Source organism: Prionailurus viverrinus, chromosome C1 (assembly GCF_022837055.1).
Source record: "Prionailurus viverrinus isolate Anna chromosome C1, UM_Priviv_1.0, whole genome shotgun sequence".
NCBI classification, from domain to species: domain Eukaryota; kingdom Metazoa; phylum Chordata; class Mammalia; order Carnivora; family Felidae; genus Prionailurus; species Prionailurus viverrinus.
Window position 1 is genome coordinate 131,553,465 of NC_062568.1, and position 19,782 is coordinate 131,573,246.

General features: G+C 37.4%; 1 protein-coding gene across 1 annotated transcript in view; it reads left to right on the forward strand.

Moving 5' to 3' along the window:
• Window positions 1-19,782, forward strand: part of DPYD (dihydropyrimidine dehydrogenase) — an 864,530-nt gene that overhangs the window by 721,362 nt on the left and 123,386 nt on the right. The window contains exon 20 of the mRNA XM_047871841.1: window positions 16,385-16,564. Within this exon, the coding sequence (XP_047727797.1) occupies window positions 16,385-16,564 (180 nt within the window). The remainder of the gene's footprint in view (window positions 1-16,384; window positions 16,565-19,782) is intronic.

Below are 19,782 nucleotides of genomic sequence, written 5' to 3' on the forward strand. Positions count from 1 at the left end.
CTTGCATACACAGTCATGGCAGCATTGCTCCTAAAACCCCAAAACTGAAGACAGTCCAGATTGCCATCAGTTGATGAGCCGATAAACAAAACATGGTACATGCACAGAATGGAATAGTATTCAGCAATAGAATGGGCTGATACCATAACAACATAGATTGTTTTAGCATGTGTAATATTATGCTCAGTGAAGACAGACACAAAATACTATAATATTTGTATTGTATAATTCCACTTATAAGAAACTATTAGAAGTGGCAAATCTAGGAAGACGGAAAACAGATCAGTAGTGGGAGAGTGGCTGTAAAAGGCACAGGGAACTTTTAGCTGATGGAAATATTTTAAAAGTGGGTTGTGGTGATAGTTTCACAACTCTGTAAATTTACTAGAAGTCATTGACTTGCATACTTATAATAAATAAATGTTATGGTATTAAATTATGCCTTAATAATGTTGCTTTAAGAAACCCACATAATTAGAGATGGATTAAGTACTATATGTAACAAAATTATTAAATGCAAAAGTTTGAAATCTGGATTGAAGGATTCATGGGGAAAAATCTTTAGGGTAAACATGAGGATATCAATAATGCTTAAAAGTTCTGTTTCTTTCATTTTACTAGAAAAATGACATAATGCCTTTTATAAGGATCTGTTAACATTTATAGTATTACTATCTCAGATGTAATCAAATTAAATTAACGTTTATGCACCCTGCCTAATTTAAAAGTAAGCGCATTCAAATAGGCCTGCCTGATTAAGGCATCCTTGGTAGAGGCCTTCCTAGATTTCTTAATGTGTTCTATGCATTAAAGTACTAAAATTAGACTATTTTCTTACAAATAAACACTAATCATACTTGGTATGTATGCTTCTGTCTGATTTAAGTATTTTAATTTTTAAAATTATCTATTATTTAGGAAATGTTAAAGAGATGAGAGATTGGCTTTGAGGTATCAACAACTAACATCTGTTGAGAACTTCATTCAAGAGGTTCATGTCATCAGACTGTATTATGTATTGGTCATAATGTCCATTTATTCTATTAAGAGTTACTGAGTGTCTAATAGATACCAGGCACAATAATAAGAAACAAACATATAAGAAAAAAGTCAAATAGTGATAAATGCTATTTAGAGAATTTAAATCAGTAAATGTGCTAGTGCCTGGGAGCCTGGATGGTCTGAGTGGGGAGGTCCTTTAGAGAGGTGATACTTAAAGAAGAGAACACAATAAGATTTACCCAAACATGTGAAAATATGGAGAAGAGGGGCGCCTGGGTGGCGCAGTCGGTTAAGCGTCCGACTTCAGCCAGGTCACGATCTCGCGGTCCATGAGTTCGAGCCCCGCGTTGGTCTCTGGGCTGATGGCTCAGAGCCTGGAGCCTGTTTCCAACTCTGTGTCTCCCTCTCTCTCTGCCCCTCCCCCATTCATGCTCTGTCTCTCTCTGTCCCAAAAAAATAAATAAACGTTGAAAAAAAAAATTAAAAAAAAAAAAAAAGAAAATATGGAGAAGAGCATTACAGGTAGACAGGGGAAAACCCCAAATGTAAAAATGAAAACATAAATGGCAAGATTTTTTTTTCTTTTTCTTTTTTTTTTTTTCTTTGCCTGCTCAGAAAAGGCCACTGTGGCTACAGCATAGTGGGCAGGAATAAGAGAGGTGAGCAGGGACCAGATCATACAGTGCTTTAAAGCAGGTGTCCCTATTATTTCGAAGCAAGGTAAGACATTGTTGGTTTTAAGCAGCGGTAAGATATGATCTAATTCGTATTTTAAAATAATCATTCTAGCTATTGTATAGATAATTAATTTGGGGGTAATTAATTTCAATAGTAGAAGGTGGGAACTATTGCAGTAGTCCAGGTGAGCGATGACGATTGATCTGAATAACAAAAAGCAATGAATGTGGAGAGAATGGACAGATTCACAATATATATTTGAAGTAGTTCAATAAGCCTTGCTGAGAAATTATAATTTTGTGAGCCAGAAAATAAAGGAATGGAGAATGATTTTTAGCTTTTGGACTATTGGAAAAGTAGGTTGCAGGGAGTGGGAAAATCAAGAATGCTGTTCTGGCCATAGTCAGGATGCCCAGGAGACACCAGTGGAGATGTCAGATGGACAGTTGCCTCTCCTTTTTTTCTATCTGATTTTCCAGAGATGTACCAAGACTTCAAATGCATATATAACCTAATACTGATAAATGAGTGTATGTCTTCTCCCCCAGCTAGGATACACATTCCTTTCTGCTTCTTATGAATGCCTCACGGTGATTAGAGGAATCGGGCACAAAGTAGATACGTGGATACGTGCTTGTGGATGGATGCTGAGAGATGAATGACTGGGTTGATGTGTAGATCAGTGAATATTTAGAAATAAGCAGTAAGCATCTGGGTATTGAATATTTCAGAGGCCAGTTTCATTTATCTCTTATCATTCTCAGATATATATTCCTAAAGCCAAGCTTAAGAGGATCATGAGTGTTAAAGGAAAAGATTACAAGAAATACAATTTACATCAAATGTGTATTTTTAAATAAAGTAAATAAAAAGTCTAGAAAACATATCCCTCCAAAGGAAAAAAAATCCTAAATTTGTTAGTCCTTAAAAACATATTTATCCATTTCCCTAACTCATCTTCAGATACCAGGAAATATTGCTTCTCTGCTATGGTCAGATTTCCCACACATTCTATGTTTTTATGACCTATGGGTCTCTGAAAATACAAACCAGATTCTTTTGGCTTGAAATATACATATTTCTAGTTAAACACTTCCTTACCCTGTTCACTGATCCCACCCACAAAATCAGAGGAAAGAAAGACAATGATTGCTGTTGGCTTCTTTTATTTAAGCTGACAGATCTGAATCAAGAGGACCTAAGAACTTCTTGGAATTAAAAATTTGGGCATGCAAATATAAACCTTCACTATCCTCAAAAAATTTATGCTGTGTTTGTAAGACAAAAGAAAATAATATGTCTAAGGATCAAAATATGAAACCTCTGTTTCAGATAGCTGGCTTAATCCTACGGTGATAGACACATCAGATATTATAATATTTAGCATATTTCCTCGTGTGGAAAATGATAGGATTTCAGTTGTCATGCTTTAAGGGCATGAGCCATAATCTCATTATCGTCTCCCTAAATCAATCACTACATTCTGGATATTAACTCAGTCCTAATGACACCAGATGCAGTAATGTATATGAGGTGAGAGAAAAGTTCTATGATTCATCATTGGGCCTGAAAACAATGATGCAAGCTAAAAAAAATCAACTTAATCACTTGGGAATTCAGTATGGCCAAATACAGCATGCATTGTGCATGCCTGGTCTTACAGAACTAAATTAGGTATAATGTTGCATATTCATAGGGCCTGATGTCTCTCAAATACACAAAATAAATATGAGTATTGCAGAATTAATAAACACAATCAGTTCATGGCATTTTTAAAGCATTGTAAAATTAGGTAATGTTCCCTATAACAATCTCAGAATACAAGCAGTAGTTTAATTTACAGTGTGACATTTTATAGACAAGACTGAAATATAAAACATATAAAATTCACTTACGTCCATTTACCTTGTTCTTTTCTTGCATTCATATTCATATTCTAATTCATACTCAATAATTGATTTAGAACCTATAGTATATTGATTTGTGGGGAGGGGGTGGTAGTCAGATTTCAGTTTATGCTGTCAAAGTATGACAGGTGATATTCAGTCATGTTTTGGTCTTAACATTCTATCTTGTGTGTTCCTCTGTATGTGATAAGGCAGTTGTTGACAACATAGACGTGATAGTTTTAGTCCAGGGCCTCAACATAGTAACTTATCTGAGAAATTGGTTAATATGGGAAGAAAACTCAAAAGGCACTAGTTTCACAGTAAGACATACAATTAAGAACTTGAATACTTATTTTTACCTCTGAATGAGACCCACCGTGTCACATATGGACTGAGGAAGATTTACTTCCTGGTAAATAGCACTTCATAATTCTTATCTCATTTGGTCCTCACAACAGCTTTTCAAGGAAGGTTTATTCTGACAGATAAAAATGAACAGCATAACCTGAGGCTGCCGCATTCAGAAGTTTTGTTTGATAATAGAATTTGAAAAGAAACCAAGGGACTAGTTTATAAATTAGTGTCTGCGGAATGAGAGAATAAATGAGTGAGTGGGTAATTTTTGAGTAATAGAGAAAGACTTTTTTGAAGAGATGATGTCTTAAAATTGCTTTCTTATGATCAAAATCCAGAGTGATCTATTAAATACTTCTGGCTACACATCTCCAGCAAATAGAGGGAGAAGGCCTTTCTGGAAAGGAAGAGGCAGAAATTTTGCAGGACATGTATTAGAGGAGAGCAAATTATTTTAAATGCCAGTATTTGCATGACTCTGTTCAGTAGCAAATTTGATTATTTACCTTGAACTATTTAGGGTAAGTTGATGAAGTTCTGAACTTTAAATTTAAATTACAAATTTGAAATAATTAAAGATAGAGAAAGAATTATTTAAAATGAAAATATTAGGGGGCGCCTGGGTGGCTCGGTCAGTTAAACATCTGACTTTGGTTCACATCATGATCTCACGGTTCGTGAGTTCAAGCCCCACATCAGGCTCTGTGCTGACAGCTCAGAGCCTGGAGCCTGCTTTGGATTCTGTGTCTCCCCCCTCTTCCTGCCTCTCCCCTGCTCATGCTCTGTCTCTCTCTGCCTCTCAATAATAAATAAACATTAAAAAAATAAATAAATAAAATGAAAATATCAGGCCTGATCCAAGGAGACAACTGCACTAACCTGGGTATGTGATGCAGAAACTAAACAATTAGATGAGAAAATCCAGACACAAAACAGAATAGAGACCTTTCCCTTAGCTTCTCCTGGCTCTAATTTATCAGTCCTTCAGGGGAGCTAGAATCTAGACTGCTACAAATGAATACTTCAATATATGTACGCATATGTGCGAAAATTAGTAGTTTAGAACACTGCATATATTGGACACGGTACTGCGAGTTCAGTCTTTGTTAAACACATGTCTTTGTGGGATTCTGAATTACATATTCCTTCAGTTGTTATTAAAGGGAACTACTGGAAGAGAAAGAATCAAATGGTAGCTGCTGTCAGGATTCGGTTATCCAGACTGGGAATACCAGATAAGTAGTAATCCATATGTAAGCTCTGTGAAGTTTAGCTGTAATAAATAGTACTCTGAGTATCAGAAAGAGCGCTAAAGTAGAGCTGCTTCTTTGCATCCTGGAAAGACCTGGGTATACCCAAAGAATAACTAAGTAATAACGCAAAGATAATGATGTTTAATGGTACAATGAGTGACACAGACTTTAAACACCACTCTGTGGGTTGGTGTGACTTCTGAATTATGATAAATTTGTATAAGTAGAGGGAGATAAAAATATGTTATTGACAGGAAATTGAAGAGAATTTTGCTTGTCATTGGATGGGTCTTAATATGATATCATCAACTTGCTTCATTCATTCATTTACTCATTTATTGAACAAATCATATGGCAGGCACAGATATTTATGTACTAAACACTGAGTGTGCTGTGATGAACAAAACAGATATAGTCTCTGCCCTTTTACTGTGTCTCTGAAAGCTGGAGAATGTGATCTAGGTTGTAATTTGTACAGGGGTGCCTAGGTGCCCTTTAAATACTTGCATGTGTTTAGTGACTACTCTCTTGGACATGCATGCCAGATGGGCTGGGATCTGGTTAGAGGAGGCTCTGGAGTTCTGTCCCTTGGTGAGAAACTTGTTCATGTGGGCTAATGAATTTTCACAGAGAGGATGGACTCAAGGGGCACCTGGGTGGCTTAGGCAGTTAAGCATCTGACTTCAGCTCAGGTCATGATCTCATGGTCTGTGGGTTTGAGCCCCGCATCAGGCTCTGTGCTGACAGCTCAGAGCCTGGAGCCTGCTTTGGATTCTGTGTCTCCCTCTCTCTCTGCCCCTACCCCACTCATGCTCTGTCTCTCTCTGTCTCTCAAAAATGAATAAACACTAAAAAAAAATCCTTAAATTGTAATTCATAGTTACATGTATTTTAGATATTGTCCTAGATACATACATATCTTTTTATTTGATATATTCCTCACAATGATTTTGTTTTGGATGGATGGATAGATACAGACAGACAGACACATGTGTGTATGTGTTTATGTATATGTGTATCATGTGATATGTGTGTATATTATATATATACATATGTATGTAAATATATTTATTCCTGTTTTCATCTGAGAAGCAGGTGCCTTTGTAGTGGTTACAAAAGAAAAACAAGATTGCACAGTTGTTATGAGAGAGGGTTCTGGGACATATCGATCCAGCACTTGAACCCTTGCTCTGCTCTTCATTAGTTGTATGATTGTAGTCAAAGTCCTTAATCTCTGACCTTCTGTCTACCCATCTGCTAATTGAATAAAATAGTAATACTTTGTGGTGTTATTGTGAGGTTTAAATGTGATGCTACATTGAACGTATTTAGCACAGTGCTTGGAAAGTAATCACCACTAAGTGAATTTCAGTCAAAGTGCAGTAAGCCTAAAGGGATTTGGGTAAAGCATAAAGAAATGGCAGTTACAATAAAAAACAGACTTTTTAAACTATGTGAAGTACATAAAAACTTGCCACCCTTAAGGGTGTTTCTGTCCAGCTTACAGGATTCAGATTTTGGTCTGCCCTTTACCCTTCCTGTCCTTCTTGAGTTTTTCTTATGCCAAAAGATCCTTGGAGGTCAAGAGGGACCCTTAAAACTGGGGTTCTCTGGATCAGGTTAGGTCTCTGAAATTCCAAATCCCCATGTAAGCAATAAAAGCCCTATGACTTCAACCCGATGTTAATGTTCTGAGGCCGGGGTAAGTACCTGAAGGACCTGAATGGTAAACCAAACAAAACGTGATAGAGCATTTTAGAATGTGTTCCATAAGGATAAATGAAAATCTCCCTCCAATCTGAAGATGGGGAAAACTTTCCAATAAGTAAGGGAATCATAGATCTAGATTTGTTCAGGACAGTTTTAGTTTATGCTGATTGTCCTGGTATTTTCATTATTAGTTTCCCTGTGTACTCTCAAGTGTCTGGATGATAAATTATATGGGTCACTTCTAAGTATCCTCCTAAAACCCTGAGCCTAGAATTTTTACTGGTCTTTGTAATCTTTCTTCAGGTTAATTGTCACGTTCACAAATCATAAAATATTTACCCTTCTAGTGAGAAATGCAAATAAAACTGCTTCTTTGATCATTGCATTCATTCATCTCTAACCATTTTCCAGCAATCTATCTTTGGAGCGTAAAGGCCAGGCATTTTATTTTTAGATTCTTGGTTTTCATTAATTAAAAAGCAAACCAAACAAACAAAACACAAAAAGCCAAAAAACAAAACCTAGTATATAATTTACTTCCCCAGGTTTTCCACAAAATCACAAATTTTGTAAGCCAGCATTTAATATATATTTTTAAAGCCCCTTTTAAAAACTACAAACCTTTTAGGGGTGCCAGGGGCTTAGTAGGTTAAGTGTCCAGCTCTTGATCTCGGCTCAGGTCATGATCTCACGGTTCTGAGACTGAGCTCTGCATCAGACTCTGTGCTGACAGCGAAGAGCCTTGGGAATCTCACTCTCCCTCTCACTGCTCCTCCCCCACTCACGCTCACTCACTCTCTCTCTCTCTCTCAAAATAAATAAATAAATAAATAAACATTAAAAGAATCTTTAAAAATACTTTTTGGCTTTGCTTCTCCAGTTATCCAGTGTATGCACTGTGCTTTCAGTATATTAACTTGAACACTGCTAAGTTTGTTTTGGGTTTGTTGTTGTTGCTTTTTCTGTAGCATTTAACTCTTAAAAAGATTATCCACGGTTAGTCAACTGAACTTTGTCTAACTTTTGTGTCCCAGAGTATATTGGCAACTTAGTCAAGATTGTTGACTCACTGTTAATAGCCACCCACTACTCTCACAAATTTGTGTTTTTATCAATAATAGATGAGCCAAAGCATCAACTCCTGAACTGTGAGTGCTTTGAGTTAAGAGGTGGACAGTGTTATTTGAGGTGCTGTTTTCTTGTTGAACAACATTCTTCTCATTTCACACAGTCCGCTTTTCTTGGAATATTGAATGTCTGGCTCTGTTGTTGAGTAACCACATACCTTTATCTATCTTCAAAGCCCAGAAAAATTTCCCTGGGTGAATTTGCTCAGTAGACCTTTCCTCTCTAGGCATTACGACCCAAATACCACATCCAAACCCATGTGGTATTTTAGTAAATGGTATTGTAAGTCAAATTCTCCCAGCTGTGTTGACACTGCTGAAAAAGAGAGAATGCCGAAAATTATGGATGTGAGTCATCTGACAGCCATTGTTTGGATATTCAGTTTCCTTCTCTTGCCCCACTTTTATCATGGGAGGTGCTGAGTTTGCACGAGGCTACCTGCGAACCTGTATACCACCTGTGTCACTGCAGAATAATTGAAAATTACTGTGGTAACTGATATCACACCACAGCATTAGCCTAGCGTGGGGAGAGTTTGTTTTAGTAGAAAATCCTTCTGCCTCTGAGGCAAAGTGGCCATGCTTCCTCAAACTTAGCCACAGCCCCTACCCAAAGAATGGGCTGTATAGGAGAGCCTGGTGTGCAGAGGACTCCATGTACTGTCGCAGTCTTTTCAGACTTCTATTTGTGTCTGTGGGGAAGCAGGGCCATCAACAGTGACATCTTTGAAGAGGCAGGACAGCGGTCCCCACTCTTTGGCCCTACATGTTGTGCCAGACTCACCCATTTTATCTCTAACCTCTCATAAAAGGCAGATAGAGGGGCTGTGTCTCTGTGTGGTTCTTTTTTCATTATTAGTCCTTGGTTCAGGTCATCATTGAGATCGGAACCCAGTTGAAGCTGACTTTGTAAAAGACAGATACAAGGAAAGGGACAGAGGTGATCTCACCTGCAGGGCACATCACATCCCTTTGACTAATCAACCCACGCCCTCCTCAGTCAAGTTGTATCATGAGCAAAGTGAATAGAGAAGATGGTCCCCCAGTGCTGTTCTGAATAACAGTCAAGTGGGTGGCCCGTCATCCATGCCACCTTTGAGAAAATACTTGGAGAATTGATACTTATATTCCATATTCCAGTTGGCAAAATGTGGTCTGGATCCCAGTGTAAAATACCTTGCAAATACTTTATTCTCTTTCAGCCGGTCTTCAGCTGAATTTGGGTTAAGAAATTAATCAGATAGAGGATGACTACAGGTGGACATTTAAAGAAATAGCCTTTCAAACTCCTTAAAATTCCTTCCTGACTGGGGACAAGGGGTGGGTATTTATATACTTAGAATTTGTCAGAGACTAAATAATTTAAAAGGCTAGATAAGAGGATAAGTGAATAACAATGAAAGATATGATACACAAAACAAGCTGAATGATTTCTGTACCTTTAACATTTATCAATGAGAAGCAATTAAAGAACAACTTTGAAAATGTAATTAATAAGCAAAAGTGCTTATGCCCTGAGTTTTTGTTTTTGTTTTGGCTTTTTGGTTTGTTTTTTTTTTTTTACCTGAACCTTTAAAAAACAACATCTGTGGGGCTATCTGTTGTTCTTTCCCTCCCCCCCCCCCCAACCCAATTTGCTGTGGTCAGAACACAGAAAACTTGAACTGAAAGATAGATTTCGTGATAGCATGGCATTTGGACAGCTATTTTACTTCATGATCCTGTACAGGTTAGTAGCAAACCTGAAATAAACCCACTCCTTTTGGGGGAAACAAGATGGTATTTTGCCGAATGCTAGAATTTTATCACTTTGAGGGGGAAAAAAAAAAGCTGCTTGAGAAACCTAAGAGTATGAAAGCATTTGAGATCTCAGAAGGAGTTTAAATCAATGCACTGCCACAGTTACAGAGCAGATGAAAGAGCCTGCTGTCTCAATTGCCAGGAAACTACTTAGAAACTCTCACTTTGATTTCTTCACGTAGTCCGTTACATTACTGCTAAATACAATATATAGGGACATCACGACTTTGATGTTGTACAGCTTTAACAAATGGAAACTAATACGATAGAACAACTAAGATTTGTGGTTTTATGTGGATATACAAATATATACCCGTCTAGCCCCTTATGTACTATGTATCTCCAGGGGCCGTCTTTCCCCTATAGCCTTATAAAATGATAATTTTGGTGTTTTATTCATGAATTCTAGTAAGCAGTGCCATGTTTATGTAGTACCAAAAACTCATACGGAGATATTGTTATTCTGAAGTATTACCTTAACAATATGCGGTGTTTGTACACCAGTTTCAAAAGTATAATGTAGTTTTATATATCTGTTGATAAGTACTGGGCAGAACTCAATGAAGAATTACTGATTCCATGCCTTTAGAAAATCTGATGCTTTTAATCAGTGGGTGTGGAAACTGCATCTCCATCCAACAACAGCAGAGGTCTGTTCTCCAGTTTTAGTCATAAACTTTCAAGTGGTTATCCAATTATTAAGATCCTACATTTAAAAAAATCTGTGGATTTCTGACATTATTCGTTCAATTATAAACTTGAAATCATTTTACAACAATGTGCTTCTTCTTATGAGAATTACAAATATGTGCTTATTTAATTACATGAGACTTCTAAAATTTTTGAAGTTTCCAGGAATAAGAGCAGAGGTCAGAATATCTTAATCTGACCATTGGCTCTGCCACCTACTAATCTCTTGAGTTGGGGCAGAGCATTCAATGTTTAGTTTCGATTTCCTCTCTTAAGAGCTTGATGGCACTTTCTCCATCTTACTGTCAGAATTGGTGTACAGACCAAGGAAAAAGGTACTGGAGAGGCAGTGCTTTACTGGAGAGAACGTCAGGCCAGCTGGGGAGACGAGTACTGCCTCCAGCTAGGTAGGTGACCACAGACACAGATAGGTCATTTAGCCATTCTGGACTCCTAATCTTGTGACAGAAGGAGGCTGGTCTGAAAATTTTCTGAATTCCCTTTTCCTTTATCTGTTGGCATGCTTTGAAAACTGTAAATGACTATATCAATATTTCTGACTTTTTGATAATGTGCCTTGAAAACTGCAAAGCACCATGTAAAATATTGCAGGTGTTTTATGTTGTTTTAAACAGTTTAACACTTTATCAAAATAAATTACTAAGGGGAGATCATAGGATTTTTTTTTCCTTTTTCTGGAAAATCTTTAAGAAGTCCATGGATATTCTTCCTTATTCAGTGCTTTATCTCTGGACTGTGTTCATAGGAATACTCTTGAACTTCTTCCAGCTATCTAAGATTCTGTTATTAGTGTTTTTTGGAATCTGATAAGCATTGCAGAAGAATTTCCACTGTTTACTTAAATGTAGGTACCCTCCAGTATTCCTTTTACTAAATAATTTACAGCAACTTTAAGACTACTTTGAATTCAAGTGTAAACATATGTTTTACTTGCATACAGCCCGGTGGCACACATTTCTAAGACCTGGAGTGGAGTTTGTCCCCCTATGTGACATGAAGTGAAAAGGGATAATTATGATTGTGGGTTTATGCGCATTGTGTCTGGTAGTTTAAGATCCCTGTTTAATAACTGTCACATTCTGAAATATCATTTGAAAGATTGCTGCTCTATTACACAAAAACATGTGCCAGCCCACGGTGTTCTGCTTCTGTGGAACTCTTCTCTGCCAAATTATTTACCTGGGATTAGTACTTTTAATACCATTTGGATTCTATTTGCTAGCTTCCTAGTAAATTGTCTTTTACGTTTCAAGGAAGTTGACTCTTTCTTTACAGGCAAAACTTTCCATTTTGACCTCATAGGCACTTTCAACTTTAAATTATCTGATAATAGCAATGAGGTTTAGTACCATTCTGTCCTTCTGGGCGTTGTAATTTCCACAGCACTGCCACCTACATGATGTAATTTAATCCTCACAACAATAAATTATATATATCATCCTTTTTTTTTTCTTTTTTCACATCGGAAAGTGGGAGAGGACTCAACATGCTAAATGACTAACCCCAGTCACACAGCTGCTGAAATACAGAGCTGGGTCTCAGACATATCTTTTGGCAACAAGGCCAAATGCTTTTTTCGAGATCACTACTTAATGCAAATAAAAATAATGTCCTCGACCTTCTTTTACTGCATTAGGCCAAAAAAGTATTAGATTTAAAAAGTTATGTCTTGCCTAATTCATGCTCTAATGATTTATTCATATTATGAAATTTATTTTTGGTGCCAATCTAACTTACTAAGTACTAGCCACTATTTTAAGACTTAAATATGTTGCCTTTTAGTTTCCTATGTATTAAGTATTTAATCTCCATTTTGAAGTGAAGAAAGTTGCTCATACTTACACAGCTATGATGTAGTTTCAATCTGATTCTTCTGGACTTCTATGTGCATGCTCTTAGCCTCGAGGCTGTACCATTCGATATGGCATAAAACCACCAGATTTGACTTTAAGAAATAGTTTCTCAAATTCAAGTTCTTTCCATTTTTATTTATATTATTATTATTATTATTATTATTATTAATGTTTATTTACTTTTGAGAGAGAGAGAGAGAGAGAGAGAGAGAGAGAGAGAGAGAGCTAGCAGGGTAGGGGCAGAGAGAGGAGACAGAATCTGAAGCAGGTTCCAGGCTCTGATCTTTCATCACAGAGCCTGACATGGGGCTCGAACCCACAAACCTCAAGATCATGACCTGAGCTGAAGTCAGATGCTCAACTGACTGAGCCACCCAGGCTTCCCAGGTTCTTTCCATTTTTAATGTAAAAACATTACCCTGTCTCCTGCCTAACTTTTAGGTTTATTTTGAGTATTGAAAGAAATAATGTATGTAAAGGAGATTTTCAAGATGTAAATAACCATAAATAGGTAATTTACAATTAATGTGCTTAATCTCACTTAATGAGCAATAATGAGACAAGAATAGCACTCTGCAAACCTCTGTTTACTTGCAGGTATTTGTACACTCACTTTGCATAGATAGGCTTTGACTAAATGTGCCTGCACCTAAAGCAAAATTTCAGGGCACTGTGTCAGACCCCTGGAGGAGACTGTTCGAGGGCAGTAGGAACTTTATGACACTCCTCAAATCCTGCTGCACAGGGAGCTGCCACCGACTCAGCCCTTGCACAGGGCTGATCCTGCTGAGAATCCAGGGGCCCCTATTTAAAACAGCTCGCTATAGGGATATTCATGCTTATGGAAATAATTAATAGTGGCAATGATGCTTATAATGGCACCTGATGTCCTGCTGCGAATAAAGATAAACCAGCCTTCACCATAAAGAACTTACAAATTATACTAAGCAAACATGTTAACACCTATTAAGAGTCCTAATCAGAGCTGTTAAACAAACAAAGAGATGTCATATAAAACACACCCTTTTAGGAATAGCAGCTACATGTTTGGTGTTATAAAAGGAACCATTTACCTCTGAGATAGAGATAAAACCTTCAGTGGAGTGTAAAGGTTAGGCAGGAACAAGGCACCTTTCTGAGCAAACCCGTTTTCTAAGCATCAAATCCCATGGCCAAAGCTGTTCCCAATGGTGTGCTTGTGTCCTAAGATTTATTTTGGGTCTTATTACTATCTAATCAGCAAATTACTTGTTTCTTCAGATGTGACTTATTATTGTAAGTAGTGCTTCTTTAAAGGGCTATGAAAATGTGGCTATAATATAATAGTAAAAATCAAGAAATTTGTTTATCTGTAAGAAATTCACTTTGCAGATAGCATTTCAGGTTGAGATTCATCCCTACCAGAGCTTAAGATCTTGTTATTCTAAGTGTGGTCCAGCAGCGTTAACACCACTTGGGAGCTTGTCACAAATGCAGGATCTTGGGTCTCATTCCAAACCTACAAACAGAATATGAATTTTAATAAGATCCTCAGATAATTTATATGTATATTAAAAGTTTAAGAGAAAATATCATGTACAAAGTTCCTATGATCAGACATTCCCATCAGGAAAATTAATAAGTTTCATCTTATCGGAAAGTAGAAATTAAATTACTCATTTTGGAAGGTATATACGTAGTGTGACGTTTGCCTTATGATGAAACACATCTGAAGCAATCCCCTCAAACACCCATGTTTCATGGTGCCTTCCAGTGTTTCCAGCATAGCAGACCATTCCAGCCACGTTCCGTCGCTATCTTGTAGTCTCTCCTCCCTCTTGAGGTTTTATGTTCCCTTCACACACTCAGATAGCTCCCCACTATGTGACACACTAGCGCTACAGAATAGGAGCGTAGGAGAAGGTGGGAAAGAGGTAGTCTTCCTAGCCATAGGGCCCACCTTGTTCTTCCATAGTTAAAATACACCAACTCTATGTAATTTACTTCAATTAAAAAAATAATTACAATACAATACAATACACCAAGTCTGCTCTTGATCACTCCAGTGCCGCGGGGCTAAATCTATCATACACAAATGGTGCCATTTTTGTGGATTAAGAAAATTAGTGACTTTTACATCTTCTCACTGGACCAATCAGGGATAAATGAGATACAGCTTTACTATTCATATGTTACAAAGTATCTAGATTCCTTTTAGCTGCAGGTATTTATAACAATCATGAACATCACATAAAGAACATGACATGATGTTCTTTTGAAAATCTGATTTCTTATGGTCATATGGTGAACTACTTTAAGACTAGAGTAAAATTATACCCATAAGCATATACTATAAAAAAAAAAAGGAATCTCACAGTGAACAAAGAGGGTAAAGTAAGGCATCAGTTGACTTACAGTTTAGAAAAATTCTGTGGAGGAAATTATAATGATGTTTTTTATAATTGTTCTCAAAAAAATCAACTCTAAGAAAGTTACAAGAGGCCTAATTAATGCTCAAATTGTTCTTCCTGAAAAACAGGTTTTTTTTAACGTAATGTAATGGGCTTCATGGAAAATATTCTTTGTGTTTAGTGGTTATTCAATTCTCTTCTCTACATTGTAGTAACATACAGCACTTAAGAATAGGAAATGAAAGATTTTTGTTTCTGCTTTTTGAGGTGTCTTTAGTAATAATTAACCTAGAAGTGTTTACCTAAATCCATTAAATTCAAGCTGTAACTCAAATCCCAATACAGACTTTCAGGTTTATTTTTATTGGAAGGATCCTAAATTCTCAGAACCAACCTTCCTTTACTCTAGAATTTTTTTCTTTATCGTCTGACATATGGTCGCTCAAAATATCTCTTCCAAATTATCCATACATTCGACATCTATTTTTCTAATGTTTATTTTTGTCAGAAAGAGAGAGACAGAGAGAGAGAGAGAGAGAGAGAGAGAATGAGCAGGGGAGGGACAGAGAAACAGAGTATCCGAAGCAGGCTCCTCGCTGACAGCAGAGATCCCGATGCAGGGCTCAAACCCACTAACAGTGAGATCACGACCTGAGCCAAAGTAAGATGCTCAACCAACTGAGCCACCCAGACATCCCAAAGACATATATTTATCGAGAGCAGAATAAGTGACAAACACTGTGGATAAATATGGTCACCAAGATCAACAGGTTCTTCCTGCCTGAAACTTCAGTATGGGAAGTGAGCTGTAAATCAAATGCAATAGTTATGAGTAAAAAGCATATTAGTAAAACAAGGCCTTAACCTATTCTGAATTCTTGGAGCCTTCTTGAAGAAGTAATATTTACCATGAGATAAGAAGGGGCCAGTACTCAGCCATGGATAGAAGGGAAGGATCTTCTAGGCTGCCAGATCTTATGAAAAAGTCTTAAGGCAAAGAAAGAATGTGGCAAATGTGAAGAAAAGAGCAAAGACCTGGGTGACTGGAACATAGTGAGCAAAAAGAACCACAGTAGATAAGGCTGAAGAGGTAGACAGGGCTCAATGGTGGTTGAGTTAACTGATGAACAGCACTCCAACCTCAGCATGACCACCTCTGGACATGAGAACTACCTCCAGGCAGTACATCTGAATCAATGAAGGGAAAATGAGAGAGTTAAAGTGTCATTTCTTATGCTGTACTAAATTTGATTCCTTGTAAATCCAACCAACTGGATCTAATTTTTAACAGCTGTACTAAGGTTTGCCTGACATACAGTAAACTGCACATATTTAAAGGGTACAATCTGGTTAGGTTTTGAAATACGTATACGCCTGTAAGGCCATCACCACATCGAGTCTATGAAAGTATTCATTGTCCTGAAAGCTTCCTTCTGCCCCTTCACAGGGAGGGGTGCCCCTCCCACCCAGCACTCCCATCCCCACACAATGATTGACATGCCATGCTTGGAACAGTGCCTAGAACATAAATAAGTTTTCTTGAATAAATGAAAAGTGAGTCCATGTGGAGAATTAGCTCTTGGTTTGACATTGGGTTGATTGTTTCATCTTTTCCAGGTATGCAGTGCCATTCAGAATCAGGACTTCACTGTTATCCAAGACTATTGCACTGGCCTCAAAGCCCTGCTTTATCTGAAAAGCATTGAAGAACTGCAAGACTGGGACGGGCAGAGTCCGGCTACCATGAGTCATCAGAAAGGGAAACCGGTTCCGCGTATTGCTGAACTCATGGGGAAGGTGTGTGCTCAACTTTTCCTGTTGTCCTTAAGAACTCTACCTCAGCCACTTTCTATTTCAGGTCTTGTTTTCTTTCCCACTGTCTCAGGAACAGGAAACACAGTGCCTTTTGGATGTAATTTCTGTAGTAGAATCATTCTGAAGGAGGCTTGATTACAGCTATATGACAGGTCCGTGAGTTACATTTTTATAAAACCAACATAACACAAGGTCATGTAAAGGGAAAAGATTGAAGTTTGTAGTGTAAAGTGCCTCCAAATTCTTGCTTACTGTGGTGATGACTGGCATTCTTTGCAGTGGGAAGCTGGAGATTTCTTTATTCTTTAACAAGCTCTGGAAATTATAACATTACCTTTCTATTTTCAAGACAATCAAATCACTGGAGCCCTGAATAATATGATGAAGTTTTTAAAATTAAAATCTAATCAGTATCTTTTGTAACTGCTTCTACTATGTGGTTAAACCTGGGCTCAAAAGGTTATGTCCCAACTTTCTCACTAACTGTTATTTTCAGAGAAATATATACTACATTTACATTTTGTATAATACAGTGATTTTAGCAAATCTTTTATAAAACAACATTCAGCATTTTGCCTTTGTATTTCCTTTGTATTATTCTAAATAGACAATCATTGTCAGAAGACATTTCTTGAGTCCTGAATGAGGGGAGGAAAAAATTATAATTCTTAGTCTTTTCAGCTTGTCACTACATCAATAATTAACTTTAAAAAAAAAGAAAGGCAAGTATAAAAAGATTCTTTAAGGAAGCATTTAATAATTCAAATGAATCTTAACTTGAAACAGGTCACATGAAAAAGAATGGAAAACAAAAACCCTGGGTACTCTGCCTTGGGTGGCAGGGTTAGGGGCTCTGAAAGAATAAGAGAAACATCATATAACTGACTTACATTTGGCTAGTTTTAATAGAAAATATCACTGTCCTCCAAAGTAGCTAAAAATAAGGACTTCTTGAAAAATAATGTGCATGATTACAAGTCCAGTGATGAAAAACAAAAGGAAGAAAGAAAGAAAATCTTACAGTGTAGATTCCTGGAAAATATCGTGATGAATGACTCCATGAGTGGCAATCAAACAGAAAAAAGGGTGGGTGACATTAATATTTATAATATTGTAATTAGCAAGACTGTGCCTAAGCATCATTATTAATGTAGCTAATCATATTATCATAAACTGAGTCTGCAGTATTTAGACAGTGAATGTTCTTGCTTTATCAATGACCATCAACGTCTGAAGGTTGTTCATAGCGAAAAAACCTTTTTTTTTTTTTCACAAATAAGTTTACACTCATTCAATGTAAATATCTCAAATAAATTGGCTCTGACATGATAATTTTGATAGTTTATGACCATTTGTAAAAGCATTGTCTCAAATTTGAATGGTCGCTATGTGAGTTGAAATGTTAGCGATTGTATTGCACCGGGCCATTTTGTCTTTAAGGGACTTCCACACTCATTTCAAAACTTACATATTCAAATAAAAGATGAATAATGATGGAGACACTTGTGTCAATGACATAAGTGGAAATTGATTTTCTGACAGTTTGAAACTAGATTCCGACTTTATTTTGGTAAGCCCAGCCTTCATCAAAATCGTAAGTATAATTTTCAGCATTATCATTTAAAATAAGATTTTTTTCACATAGATTTTGCTTGTGTGATTATATTAGTGATTCATTTCTCACCTCTAAGTTGAAGAACTAGCAGTTGGTCTGGCAATAGATCTTTGCTCCTGGATTCCCCTATGTGGGCTGACATGACTAAATAGGTGATGGTCCTTTAACGTAAGGTCCCTAACAGTGCCTCAAAGTGCGCTAGATCCAAGGTACAGGTGGCTTCCTAATTGTTCCTCGTAGTGTTTCTGGTGTGTGTGTGTGTGTGTGTGTGTGTGTGTGTGTCTTTGAAAACAACTCATATTGCTCTCTCACTAGCTGAAGAATAGCATGCTGCTCCTTATAGTGTTTTCATGTTACAGGGACAACCAGAGATGATGTAGACCCTTTTGAGAAGGGCCTGTTAGAAGAACTGGCTTCTTACAGGGAAGATTTGTTTGGAAAGTACAATTGTTACTCTACTTAATCTTTCACTCGGAGGTCAGGCTAGAATAAATTAGAGTAGAAATTTAGAAGAAACCAATTACAATACAGTGTTTGAAGATGGAGAGAAAATGAGACGTTAGCTATGGAAACAAGGACTTGGCCAAATTAGCCATGTTATCTTTTAAGTAATTAGTATATTTAATATACTGTCCCTTTGCATACCTCACTTATTAATTTATTAAACTTCCCAAGCAATGTTTCTTCGGGTGGCTTTGGAAAGGCAAAGAGTCAGGCATTTATAGTTTGCTCTGGTCTTATGGTGCCACTTGTATAAATCTGTACCTGCAAACGTGAGAACAAACCCCATACAAAGAGCAGCCACTGGCTCTGCTGCACCACAGAGCAGTTGATCTCAAGCTGCTGGGGCTTAAAAACCATGGGGCATACTTAGGAAAAATGTACATTCTCTGGCCCTGCTCCCAGAGATGCTGATTCAGTCAGTCAGAAGTGGGTCCAGGAAGGAACCTGCATTGTGATGTTGTGATTCTGATGGAGGGACCTAAGGATCCACATTGCCAAAACTAATAAAGGAGAGAATAGCAACAGAATATCCTTAGAGATGGAGAGGTTAGCAGTGAGTGCAATGCAAGCTGCTGTTGATGGAGAAAGCCAGCAATAAATGATTTTGAGCTGGAAGAGAAGTGAAATAGATGACGAAATCCAGAGAAGCGGTACACTGAGCTCTGAGTGGCTGGTGGTGGAAAGTACCTTGATGAGGAGACAGGGGCAGGAAATTAGTGCAGCAGGTAGGCCAAAGACATGTAAGGAAGCAAGAAGAATTGTGAGGATAGAGATACTTTGCCAACAAAGACGTAACATTCCCAGTCTGCGCAGACGATCAACAATGAGGAAATCTGTGAGGATAAGGAGGCAGAGATTATTCACAGGGACATCAGAAAGGAAGGGTCTCAGCAGCAGAGTATCCGGTTATTTATTCTCAGTTATCTTAATGCCTTCTTCTCCCTGGTGAAAACCTAGGCAACTCAGTAAAAGTGAAGTGAATGTTTGCCACCCACAGGGCAGAGGTTACTAGCAGAGTCCAGAGTGAGACTGATAGGTTTACATGATGTTTTGTTACTTAGCTAGGTAGGCAACTTGGACA